This window comes from Patella vulgata, chromosome 9 (genome assembly GCF_932274485.2).
Source record: "Patella vulgata chromosome 9, xgPatVulg1.2, whole genome shotgun sequence".
Taxonomy (NCBI): Eukaryota; Metazoa; Mollusca; class Gastropoda; family Patellidae; genus Patella; species Patella vulgata.
In genome coordinates this window covers 40,062,638-40,075,096 of record NC_065887.2, presented here as the reverse complement: position 1 = coordinate 40,075,096, position 12,459 = coordinate 40,062,638, and the positions used below count along the sequence as shown (strand labels likewise).

The following is a 12,459-nucleotide window of genomic DNA, read 5'->3' as shown; positions in this document are numbered from 1 at the left end:
CATATGTTAGTCCCGAAATGACCTAGTTTGTGTCGAGTGGATGTTAAACCCCATTTCTCTCTCTCTTTCAGTTACTGTTGTCTTTGATGATTGCACTGTTTTGTTATTCTTTTATATAGTTATTATCTGATCAAATAACAGTTACTATGGTTTATTTCACTGCGACGACGTTTCAACAAGATTTCACAAGTCGTTATCAAGTGTCTCAGTGAAATAAACCATAGTAATTGATATTCCATAAAAGTGTGTTATTTGATTATGTTCCAATTACTAAATGTCATTGAAAGAATATAGTTATTATCTGGAGAATGTAATTTCCTTAGTTCTCTATAACTCATTTATTGTGAAAAGAATAGTAATATGTTTACTCAAGTAAACTTTAATATTGTTCGCTTTACAATCATAATTAATTTAAATGTAGGTAACCTAGGTAACGAGTAACTAATGAATGTTAATTAAGCCATTTTCGTCTGGCTAATTTGTTTATTTCCTGTCAAGAGATAGACAAATAAATGAGAAATTCCTGATATAGAAAAATAGATATTTCTCAGACCCTATGTAATAAAAAGATCAATACAATAATAAAAAAAAACATTTTTAAATTCTGAGTTACGTATTTTAGATTCTTCAATAAAAGTCTTAAAATACTAAGGTTATGGATTGTCAGTTTTAAAATGAACTGTACGTTGGCTAAGTGTGTAAGACGCTGGCTCGTTAGCCTGGAGGTCGCGTGTTCTATCCCTGCATTGGCCGAGAAAGTTCATCAGGATTTTCCGGCGTGGTTTCCCCTTGTCACGTGATGCATGACAGCTGTCTAGTCATTCGTATGTGACGAAAAACTGAGGTCCCATGTATACATTGGCGTGCACGTAAAAGGTCCCCTGGCAGATGGAATTTGATATAAGAGTAGGCCATAGTGCCGCTCCCTGGGCAAAATTACCCTCACAGCACACTGTATGGCATGTGCCCAGTTGGAGAGCAGAACAGTAGGATGTTAAACCCCATTTCATTTTGTTTCACTTATATAAATAAAAGATATAAAATAAAGTTATTTACATATGAGTCTAGTTTGATATATAGTAACAGAAGATAGGAATATAATTTATGTTTCAAGTTTTGACAAAATGTTGCTTAGATTGTTTATTAATATCATAGAAATTGACGACTTTAAGTGTTATACTTGAATTTTTCTGATTTAAATGACTGCTGCTTGTATTTTGGAAGGAAATAAGTTTCTTTAATCTTAAATTTATGTGTTTTTTCTTTGTATTTTTTAGTTCTATGTGCGGACAGGGTAACCCAGATGACAAAAACGTACAATGATATTGAGGCAGTAACACGTTTGTTAGAAGAGGTTTGTTCAATTTTACTAAATTTTCTGTCAGTGTGGAAAATGTATACCAACAAATAGGTTGACCTCCTTGACACATTTGCAGTGGAAATAGAAAATTACTATAGTCCATTGTTTACTTAGACTTTTAACTTTTGTTGCCATGAAATTCTTGGCTTGTTGAGTGTCACGTTGTCGTCAACAAAACAAATGCTGTGATCAATATTAGATACAGTCCAAGGAGAAAAATGGTTTTGTTGACTTTATTCCATAAACTAACCCTAAAATGTTGCAGGTAAAAGATGATAAATCCGGTTTGGTCATCACTGAAACCCAGATATCATTTAATCTTGTGTGTCTAGCACTAATTTCTTTCACATTCGTTTAATATCAAATCTTTGTTTAAAAATTCGCAAAAATCAATCAAGATCACCCAAAATCATCCAATTTGTACTTGTGTCCAGTTTAAAGCAGACTGATTAATTTTGATAATGAGTGTCCAATTTACAAGTGTTTAATTTCCTGACGACTGTTCAAAAATTAATCATTAAACATCAATAATCAATTGTCGATTAAATTGTTGATTTTAAACGATTTTTACGAATTTTTAAACAAACATTTGATATTGAATGAATGTGAAAGAAATTAATGCTAAAAACACAAGATTAAATGATACCCCGGTTACAGTGCATGTTGATCTTCTATTGGTTCTGGATGTTCCATTGTTTAAAATGAAAATTTTCACTAGGATTGAAATAAAAAATGCACTACGTTTCTATTTGTATGTTTATTGTTATAGAAAGAGCGTGACTTGGAACTTGCTGCTAGAATCGGAACAACTTTATTAGATAAAAATCGAGACCTTGAATCAAGAACCGAAAATTTAGAAGAACAGTTAACATCAGCCAATGAAAAGGTAAAACTTTTATAAGCTTACATTTTGTTAATTTAAAAAAAATTACAAATTAACTATGGTATCTGACTAATTTACTTTCTTCTTCTCTGGCTTTTACTTCCATCAAGGGTGATATCGTAGACAAGACTAATATACAGCAGACCTGTTTGTCTTATATAACCTAGACTGCATCGGGATTTTCCGATGTGGTTTCCTCTTGTCAGTGGTGCAGGACCGAGGGACTGACAAGGACAGCTGTCTAGTCGTTCAGATTGGATGAAAAACGGAGGTCCTGTGTATACATTGGCGTGCACATAAAAGATCCTTGGCAGTTGAAATTGGGCCACCTTTCCCTCATAGCAAACTGTATGGCGTTAAACCCCATTTTATTTAATTTCTTTATTTAGCCTGGAGCTTGTTTTATTAGATAAAGACATCTATCTGTACAGTCATGTGTTGGGGTAAGATTGCCGAATGGTTAGCGTGTGCACACTGCATCATGACGTCTGTCATTGAGTTAACTGGTTTGTGTCGAGTGGACCTCTCTCTCTCTCTCTCTCTCTCTCTCTCTCTCTCCAGTCTTATTAACCCTTTGAATACAAGCAGCCATATTTCTGACTGTGACATGGTAGGCCCCCCCCCCCACACACTAAGGTTTGGAACATCAGCTTTTGAATTTAATGTTAGCTTGTAAATAATGACCATATATTTATTGTTAGGTCAGTCAACTTCGTCATGATGTGTCCATGAAAGATGAATTATTACGTGTCTACTGTCAGGATTTCGAGAATGATGGAATTGAGGCGCCACAAGCTAGTCCCCAGTAAGTATAGTCAATAAGGAGGGTTAATAGACAAAGTGCGTTGACAGCAATCTGTTTACCTTGGTAGCTGTAAAGAACTGTCTGAAACTCTGCTTAAGTATGTTTTCCGATTTGTGAGTAGGCCTGGAAATTTGATATACACACAACCAACTAAATGATGTCTAGTAAAACGTTCAGACAATATAGCTGATTTACATCTGACAGAGAGGGAGTTTATGTACACTAACTTCAAACTGGGACTGGAAAATTCATTATATGTCACATGTTTATATATTTCATAAAGTAGGGGTCTTCCCATTTAGTGCTATATGAACATAAAAATCATTTCTTTTTTTATCTTAGAAATTCTTTTATGCTCCTCGAATGATCTGTACAACAAGATGTCATTTCATAAACAAACAATTAAATAGGGAAATCCTTGTATAAGCAAACCCAATATTTCTCATAGACTGTTTATTTGAATAAAGAAAATTTGATTGATAAAATAAACAAACAAATTAAAACCACAGAGGCTATCCCATTTACGGAAAACAACTTTTATATTATTTTAATCTTTTCATTCTTCCTGCCCGGATTTTTAAAATTTTTAAATTTAAAACAATTTACATGAGTGAAAAGTTTATGCACAATTTCCTTTTCCTTTTGATCTGTACTATCCTGTTGAAATAACAAGTTAAATTATTTCAAACATCCTTTGTGAGATTTAGATAGTTGTGTTGGGCTTCGTAGTTGAAATTAAACTTTACTTTTGAAATTGATGATAGTAAAAATTTGGAACTTTGTTTTTGATAGCCCTAAAAATTTGGAACTCTGCTGAAAAGGAAATATTTGAAACTTTGCTAAATTGGAACTTTGCTAATTTGGAACTTTGCCTTTGGAATGTAAAGAATTGGAACTTTGCTTTTGAAACAAACATATTGAAGGATCTTCACATTTGATAGGAGAAATAGTTTTAAACAAGTGCAAGGATTATTAATTGAAAAGATTTATACTTGGTTTGGTTTTAGAATTGAGAATTTATAAAAATGTGTTTCAGAGAAGGAGGTTTCTCCCTTAGTGTGGTTAAAGTCGAGGGACTACATAAAAAGGTTAAATCGTTGGAAGATGAAAATCTATCATTACGACTTGAGGTAAGTATTCTAGAGCATCTGATGTCACTCATTATTTGAGAAGTTTACACATTTATTGATATTCTATTACATGAATTTAACAAAATATAATTAGGTTATTACCGAATATTTAGTATGGTAATAAATTATTGAACTTGTAAACTTTTTAATCCCCAGTTCTTACATAATTCTAGTGCAGGTCTGACATTGAGTCAACTGGCATGGTTTCAATTCCCCTGTTGTACCTGACAAGGAGTTAGGACGCCTATCCAACCTCGTGGGTTTTCTCCGGGTTCTCCGGTTTCCTCCCACTGCTAAAGACCCCTGCGTACAAGCGAATTATTGAAATAAATTTGAACCATATGTTAGTCCTGAAATGACCTAGTTTGTGTGGAGTGGATGTTAAACCCTATCTCTCTCTCTCTCACGATTCTCAGAAACATGAGGTTCTTCGGTTAATTGCTTGATAGTTTTTAATAAGCATACATCTTTAATGCACTCTAATTACATTTAATTATTCAAGCTATGCTTCAGTCGTCATTTAATAAATGACATTTTACACCAATTATCTTGTTTGTTATTCATTTTAAGATTGTCTTTCATGGCAAAGAGCACAAAACTCCATTTCTATTCTATTTATATGGAAAGTTAACGAGTTTCTGTGTTTAAATCTTTTATTTTGTATATTGTTGCAGACGGCACAACTTAAATCAGACACTTGTGATATGGAAGAAAAAGAGAAAAAACTAGTTGAAGATTGTCTACAGCAGCTGTGTAAGTTTGTTTGTAATGACAAGAAGAACTTTATTACATATGATTAAGGAGTCACGGTTGCTAAGTGGGTAAGATGCTGGCTCGCCAGCCTGGAGGTCGCGTGTTCAATCCCTGCATTGTACGAGAAAGTTCAATGTTGTTTCCACTTGTAAATGGTGCAGGACAGAGGGCCTGACAAGGACAGCTTTCTAGTCTTTCGGATAGGACGGAAAACCAAGGACCTGTGTAAAAGATCCCTTGGCAGTTGGAATTTGATAAAAGAGTAGGCCATAGTGCTGCTGCCTGGGCAAAATTTCCTTCATAGCACACTGTATGGCGTATGCCCGTCTTCATTATCCCAGTCGGAGCAGAACAGTAGGACGTTAAACCCAATGTAGAAGTAGATTGTTAATTTGAAAAGGTCAGGACATCTTAGTTGTTAATGACATATTATTATCTTAAAGTCATTTCCCTGTGAACTATAAATACATTAGTAGAATGAAAAAACAAGACCATTAAAAACTTAATCCCAGTCATAAGGTAAAGAATTTGGCCTATTTTTAAACTTTTTTCTTATTTGCATAAGTAGAATTATTTAGGTTAAGGGTATTTGTAATAGATGGAATAAGCCCAAGTAATGTTAAAGATACTTTCCCACAAAAATATTTATCGGGTGGTTATTTCCAGTAAAAGTATGACAATTTTGGTATATATGGAAAGTAGAAACATCCAAACTGCCTAGAAAAATATAGATTCCCTGAAAAACACCCATGAAGTGCATACAGGACAAAAATGTAAGGGTTTCCTTAACTGGTGACCTGACGATTAGGGATGTCTATTCAAAGGTTGCACTCGAAAATCGTCTGATCTCTAAGCGTTAGGGAGTGCTTTGATGTATATGTTGACTAGGAAAAAGTGAGTGACTTAAAACGTACAACATTTTCTGTGGTAAAAAGCACAGAAACAGACGTGGGCATTGGATAATCAGAGAATTTAAATAGGCTTCGATATTTATGATAAATGGACGGCGATTAAAAACAACATCTTCTTGTATATGCAATGAATACTCCTTTGGCGTCGCAGCCGTTGCTAGGTACCACGTCAGAGTAGGCCATAGTGCTGCTGCTCGGTAAAATTTCCCTCATTGCACACTGTATGGCGTATGTCCGTCTTCATTAGCCCAGTAGATGCAGAACACCAGTAGGACGTTAAACCCCATTTCATATCATTTTGATGAGTAGTAGAGTAGGGGTGGGGGCTGCATAACCTGGGTTACTTCCTGTCATTTTCATGTTTCTCCCAACAGAGACATATGCTTGAAATGTATTTGATTTCTTTAAAACCTTTATCGGTTTTTGGTTTTGAATCCCCAGTTGTACGTGACAAGGAGTACGGTCGCCTGTCCAACCTCGTGGGTTTTCTCTGGGTCCTCCTACTGTTAAAGACCCCTATGCGCAAGCGAATTATTGAAATAAAATTAAACCATGTGTTAGTCCCGAAATGACCTAGTTTGTGTTGAGTAGACGTTAAACCCTATTTCTCTCTCTCACTCTCTCTTTTGTCGGTTTTAGTAGCATTGGTAATATTTTTCTTTGTGTTTTTTTTTAGCGGAGGTGAATCAACAAGTGGAAACGTTTGCGGAAGAATTAAGTAAAAAATCTGATGATAATATTCGGCAGAAGGAAGAAATAACAACCTTATTATCACAAGTTGTAGATCTTCAAAAACGAGTTAGAAGTGTGAGTTTTAACATAATACCTTATAATTAAGATTGCTGTAACACTCAACAGTTCTTACGTCTATTATGGACAAATTAGTATAGTTTTATATGATTGACAGAAGGCTTGTCAGGTTTCAAAATATCTCTTTACATAATCAAGTCTTCTGACCCCCCCCCCTCCCCCTTTAAAAAAAATGGGACAAATTGTTATGGTTTCATAATATTATCCACACATTGTAGGACAGTCTGCACAGGTTTGGTAGTATACTGACTTTATCGAGTAAGTGGTCAATGGATGAAATATCATCCATAATGATGCTAAAACTCAGGAACACAATATTTGAGTTAAGTTTCAGTGTTAACATCAGAGGAAAACCGATCAGATATTTAAACAGTTTTTGTTCAATAGAATTTTAATTTATTTTTCCAGCTAACGATAGAGAATATGGAATTATCTAAACATCTCCAGGCTTCCCAAGAATCTCAGAGAAAATTAACCAAAGAGGTAAGAAAGATAAAGATTTTTTTTACCAACTGATTGTTAAAGGGGAAGACCAACGATTTTCAACAAGGTTTCCATAAATCTTAAATATATATTGATAAATAATCCCCTCTGTAACACAAGCAAAAAAGTTTTTGTAAGCGAGAAATTAATTTTTATTAAACCGGAAGTGACATAGTTGGTTCAACAGGCTCACTGGGCTCTATAGTAAGCATACAGATTTGGCACAAGTTTACTTCTGTATTGCGTTCACGCGTCGTCCTTTGGCCAAAAATCTGATCAAATGGGTTGTTTATTAAGATATTATAAACACGAATTTATGTTTTTTAACGTTTAGTACACAAAGCCGTCGCATAAGGTCACTCATACTGAACAGTACGCTGTGCCTCAATTCACGCCACATGGCTACTTGTTTACATCACGTGGTTTAATTGACAGCTTGCAAGTGAGAGATGTTTCGTCTGCTTGAATGTTTTTGTGCGTGCTGAGTCTGCGGACAGTGTTTTTATTTATTTCAACGGACTTGTGGCACATATATATATATTCAAATAAATATATAAATTTCCAAAATATGTCAACGCCAGACACCAACGTATCGGAATATAAAATAACTCTTCTATAGGTCTACAGTAATGCCGTATAAACATTCGAGCCCAGCCATTCTCAAGAGGAAATGGAAGAAAAAAGGTTAAGCCGTTCACGTCGACATTATGTGCCAAAATGCACTATATTATATGTCTCACATGCCCATAATGTATATGTTGAAAAACGCTGTCAGCACGCACAAAAACATCGAAGCAGACGAAATACATGTCACTTGCAAGCTGTCAATCAAACCACGTGATGTAAACAAGTAGCCATGTGGCGTGAATTGAGGCACAGCGTACTGTTCAGTTTGAGTGAATTTACGCGACAGATTTGTGTACTAAACGTTAAAAAAACATAAATTCGTGTTTATAATATCCTAATAAACAGTCCATTTGATCCGATTTTTGGCCAAAGGACGACGCGTGAACACAATACAGCAGTAAACTTATGCCAAATCTGTATGCTTACTATAGAGCCCAGTGAGCGTGTTGAACCAACTATGTCACTTCCGGTTTGAATAAAAATTAATTTCTTACAAAAACTTTTTTCTTGTGCTACAGAGGGGATTATTTATCAATATATATTTAAGATTTATGGAAACCTTGTTGAAAATCGTTGGTCTTCCCCTTTAAGTAGTAACCCTCAGATCTCAGTTAGAAATCAATGAATATTATGGGGAAGTTCTACATAGCATATGGCCATCTTCATTGGGGGTTGTGGGGCCGAATGGTTAACGCATGACTGTTGGATCATATGGTCTGTCATTGAGTCAAATTGCTTGGTTTTGATTCCCCGCTTGTATGTGACAAGTAATAGGGTTACCTGTCAAGGTCCTCCGGCTTCCCCCCCCACTGCTAAAGACCCCTACGTGCAAGTGAATTATTGAAATAAAATTTACTAATATATTCCTGCAACCTAGTTTGTGTCAGTGGATTTAAACCATCTCTCTCTCTCTCTCTCTCTCTCTCTCTCTTTCTCTCCATTAGCCAGTTTGCTATAGAAAAGTAGCATATAATTTCAATTACAAATGTGTTTTGGGGAAACCTAATTTCTTTAAGCTATTCTTTATTTATAATTTTAGCTGGGCATGATGCAAGATAGATACGATGAACTGTTTGAATTGTTAGAAGAAGCGAATGATGAGCTCAAGGTCCTCCGCCGTAAACAACGACCATCAGGAGCTGCTCCCTACATATCTAGTACCTTATTCAATGTACCTTCTGATTCGCTGGCCTCCGAGCTAGAATTTTCGATGAAGGGTGAAGGTGAACTCGGTACTTTATCTCCAGAAGAAAGAAGGTAGGAATGTGATTTTAGTAAAATGTTTTTTTTTTATTTAGTATAATATAATATTGTGATTCAAGGGTAAATCAAATCTGATAATTAGAATTGTTGCAAAAAGTATGTTTCGATGGTTTAAAGAAATCTATGTTTCGATGGTTTAAAGAAATCAATAAATGAATTCATGGCTCAAATTTACGGTTTAAAATAGTATTTTATATTAGGGCTTCAACAGAACATTTACATCACCACAAATATCTTATTTCAGAGCCCACAACTGGAAGATATTTGAAACAGCAAAGGCAGCTAAGAAAGCCTGTAAAAAGAACCAACAGTTGTTGAAGATGTCAAGTGCAGCATTAACAAGAGATGGTACAGATGGTAGAGGTGTTTCAGGACCTAGTTCCATGTGTTTATCAGATGTTGAATCAGGAGCAACAAGTGATGGTTATGGAGGTGATATGGACAGTCAGTATAGGTTAGTTGTTATTTTATTTTATTAGCAGGAAATAAATAATCTTCCTCCTAAAATTGACCTAATCCATTATGACTTTTGTGAATAAAGTTTTCTGTTGATGGCATGTTGTTAATGTCCCTGACCTAAGAATATCCATTAAACAGGGTGTATTCTAGGTACCTTTGATTCCAAAAACAGAAAAGCCAAATTCAAGATTTAGTTTAAACTAAGAATTCACCAGATTGCAGGAAATAGATTGACAGATCGTTAGAGGTTTCCACAAGAAAAAACTGCCAATATGTCCTCAACATTTCAACCTCCGGACAGCGCTAGTGTAACTGCCAACCCTGAACAGACAAACAAGTCACAAATATTAGTATAGATTTATTTGGGTTTGGACCTAAAAAAATTCCTTTTGTTTATAATTTAAGTTCTGGATCTGACCTTGGCCGACCTGGTATACCTGGTTCTAACGATCTTGAGACAGCCTTGAAACACCTGGCGATGAGAACAGCCAATGAACTGAATGAGAAAGATTATTATGAAGAGCAGAAGAAGAAAGAAATGCAGCAGAAGTCAGGGAACTCAACACCCGGCAACATGTCAGCAGGAAGTAGTTTCTCCTACCTTTCGTTTCCAGGAAGTCAAAATACACCATACTTCAAAATCCCGGAGAAATTACAAATAGTTAAACCTTTAGAAGGTATGATATCCCTTATAGAGATTACCACCATAAACTTGAACAATACTACTTTCTAATGATGTGCCTGTATGGGTACTAGAGGTTTTACTGATATCAGATGCTGACAGTAAAACATATCAGCCCATACAGATAGATATAGAAATATAAGAATGATTTGTTCAGAACTCAAATGATACTTTCACAATATTTACCAAGTCTTTGAAAAGATATCTGTGACTCCACTATCGGCAAAATGGCTGACTATCCGCCATTACCGATTTCTACCAATAGGTCACTAATCGGCCAATTACCGATGTTGAAAACTGATAACTGAAACATCACTACTACTATCAATTGTTAAATTTACTTTGAATGAACCTTTAATAAAATTATTCTATTCTGTTAAAATAATATTTAATATCCTCTCATGGATGCTCGTCCAACTCTGCACCCGTTGATAGTTACCGCAACTGCCAAGTCACGTGACCCAAACATTACTTCTTTTTAACGATTTTTTTTATAGCTTGGGGTATTTCCTTGCAAATACAACGTTTCGAGAGGGATTAGAAGCAAATTTTTGATAGATTGATTAGTTTAAATAGGTTTTTAGTTCAAATATATCATCAAATCACACAGTTTGTACGCGGGAAAGTATCTTTAAATAAAAAGTTAATTAATGTAAATTTAATTATTTCAGGATCTGCGACACTTGGTAAATGGCAACAGTTAGCCACACCCCATATTGGTGGTATATTTGAGAACCGACCTGGAGTTCAGATTAAAGGTGAACGTAAATTAGATATAGATGAAGAACCGTATACACTCAGTGATTTCGAGGAGGATGGTAAGTGTTGATCATACCCTAATACTACCCAGATCAGCATGAAACTTGGCATGCTTGTTCTTTGGACAACTGCACATTGATTGACAGACTTTGATTTTTGATAAGATGTCATAATTTCAAATTGGCTGCGATGACGTCATGATCAGTTCTAGTTCATTTTTAAATCTGGTTTTTTTTTTTTTTTCATCTGAATATACGAACATATATATCTGAATATTAAAAGCATGTATTTCTGTATCAAAAAAATATTCAAGGGTTTTTCATGACTGAAAAGTTTTGCGAATGTATTTTATATTAGACTAGAAGCTGACCTGGCACTACAAGGGTGGAGCCGGAACTGGAGGTATTATAACTCACCAGATTAAACTTCCTTTTATTCCCCAAGTTGCAGATAGACAAATTATGACAGTCACTAATATATAGATTTTAATATAAGAAAAAAAAAATGTTTACTTTAGAAAGCATGAATTTAAGACAATGTATTTAATGCATGTGTTTTCAGATGATTTTAGTGATTGTCCAACCAATAGACGATTAGATGATAGTAGTTCCTCTGTTTATACCTATACCAATTCTACAGTTAAACATCCCTATCAATTAGATGTTGCCAGGTAAATTAACATATTCTCTTTTATAAACACCTGTTTAAACCCAATCATCGGGGAGTTCAAGTCCGGGGCAAATTATAATATTGTAAAAGTTGAATATTAGTCCAGCAATGGTTCAATTCTTTTTAAAATGTTTACAAAGATTGCATTGAATACTACAATAATAGCTTTATTCAGGTTGAGACTTTGGCCAATATCCTGTTTACAATCTGCCCACCGATATAAATCAGATGTTTTCCTATAAGATAATATTATGTTTATTTTAGCAATATGCAAGCTGACACGTCATTGGTTGATTTTGCACGCCATATTTCCACAGGGTAATTGTATTCTAGACTTCGGTCAATTTTCATTAAAAGCCGTGGTGATTGGGATATCTTCAAACTTTATAATATAAATCTTTCAAAGACATTTAGGTTTCTTTTAATACTTGTGGATACAAAACTTCTATTAGTTCTTATTGCTTCATCAGATCTCTCATCTTATGTGTTAGTATTGAAACGAGAGAGAGAAATGGGGTTTAACGTCCAATCGACACAAAGTAGTTCATTTCAGGACTAACATATTGTTCAATTTTATTTCAATAATTCGCTTGCACGTAGGGGGTCTTTAGCAGTGGGAGGAAACCGGAGGACCCAGAGAAAGCCCACGAGGTTGGACAGGCGACCCTACACGCGCTAACCATGAAGACACAAGAACAGTGTTAAATCTTAGAAGTTTTGAATCCACTAATAGTAATAAACTAAAGTGATTTTTTTACCTCAAATTTTAACCAAAAAAAATATATTGCTAGTGTTAATCTTAAGAATTGATCAGTTTTACAACACTTAATTTTTTGTGGCAGACTAAAAGTCAGAAAGATAAAAA

At 34.8% G+C, this 12,459-nt stretch overlaps 1 protein-coding gene across 7 annotated transcripts in view; it reads left to right on the top strand.

Moving 5' to 3' along the window:
* LOC126831946 (trafficking kinesin-binding protein 1) overlaps positions 1-12,459 on the top strand; it is a 48,606-nt gene that overhangs the window by 28,739 nt on the left and 7,408 nt on the right. For 6 of the 7 annotated variants that reach the window (XM_050562607.2, XM_050562609.2, XM_050562612.2 and 3 more), the window contains 13 exons: positions 1,278-1,354; positions 2,130-2,246; positions 2,945-3,048; positions 4,085-4,178; positions 4,853-4,931; positions 6,519-6,649; positions 7,061-7,135; positions 8,802-9,019; positions 9,270-9,479; positions 9,890-10,161; positions 10,838-10,984; positions 11,487-11,595; positions 11,859-11,912. In XM_050562607.2, coding sequence (XP_050418564.2) covers positions 1,304-1,354; positions 2,130-2,246; positions 2,945-3,048; positions 4,085-4,178; positions 4,853-4,931; positions 6,519-6,649; positions 7,061-7,135; positions 8,802-9,019; positions 9,270-9,479; positions 9,890-10,161; positions 10,838-10,984; positions 11,487-11,595; positions 11,859-11,912 — 1,661 coding nt within the window. In that variant the 5' untranslated portion in view covers positions 1,278-1,303. The remainder of the gene's footprint in view (positions 1-1,277; positions 1,355-2,129; positions 2,247-2,944; positions 3,049-4,084; positions 4,179-4,852; positions 4,932-6,518; positions 6,650-7,060; positions 7,136-8,801; positions 9,020-9,269; positions 9,480-9,889; positions 10,162-10,837; positions 10,985-11,486; positions 11,596-11,858; positions 11,913-12,459) is intronic. The other variant, XM_050562608.2, reaches the window with a different exon arrangement.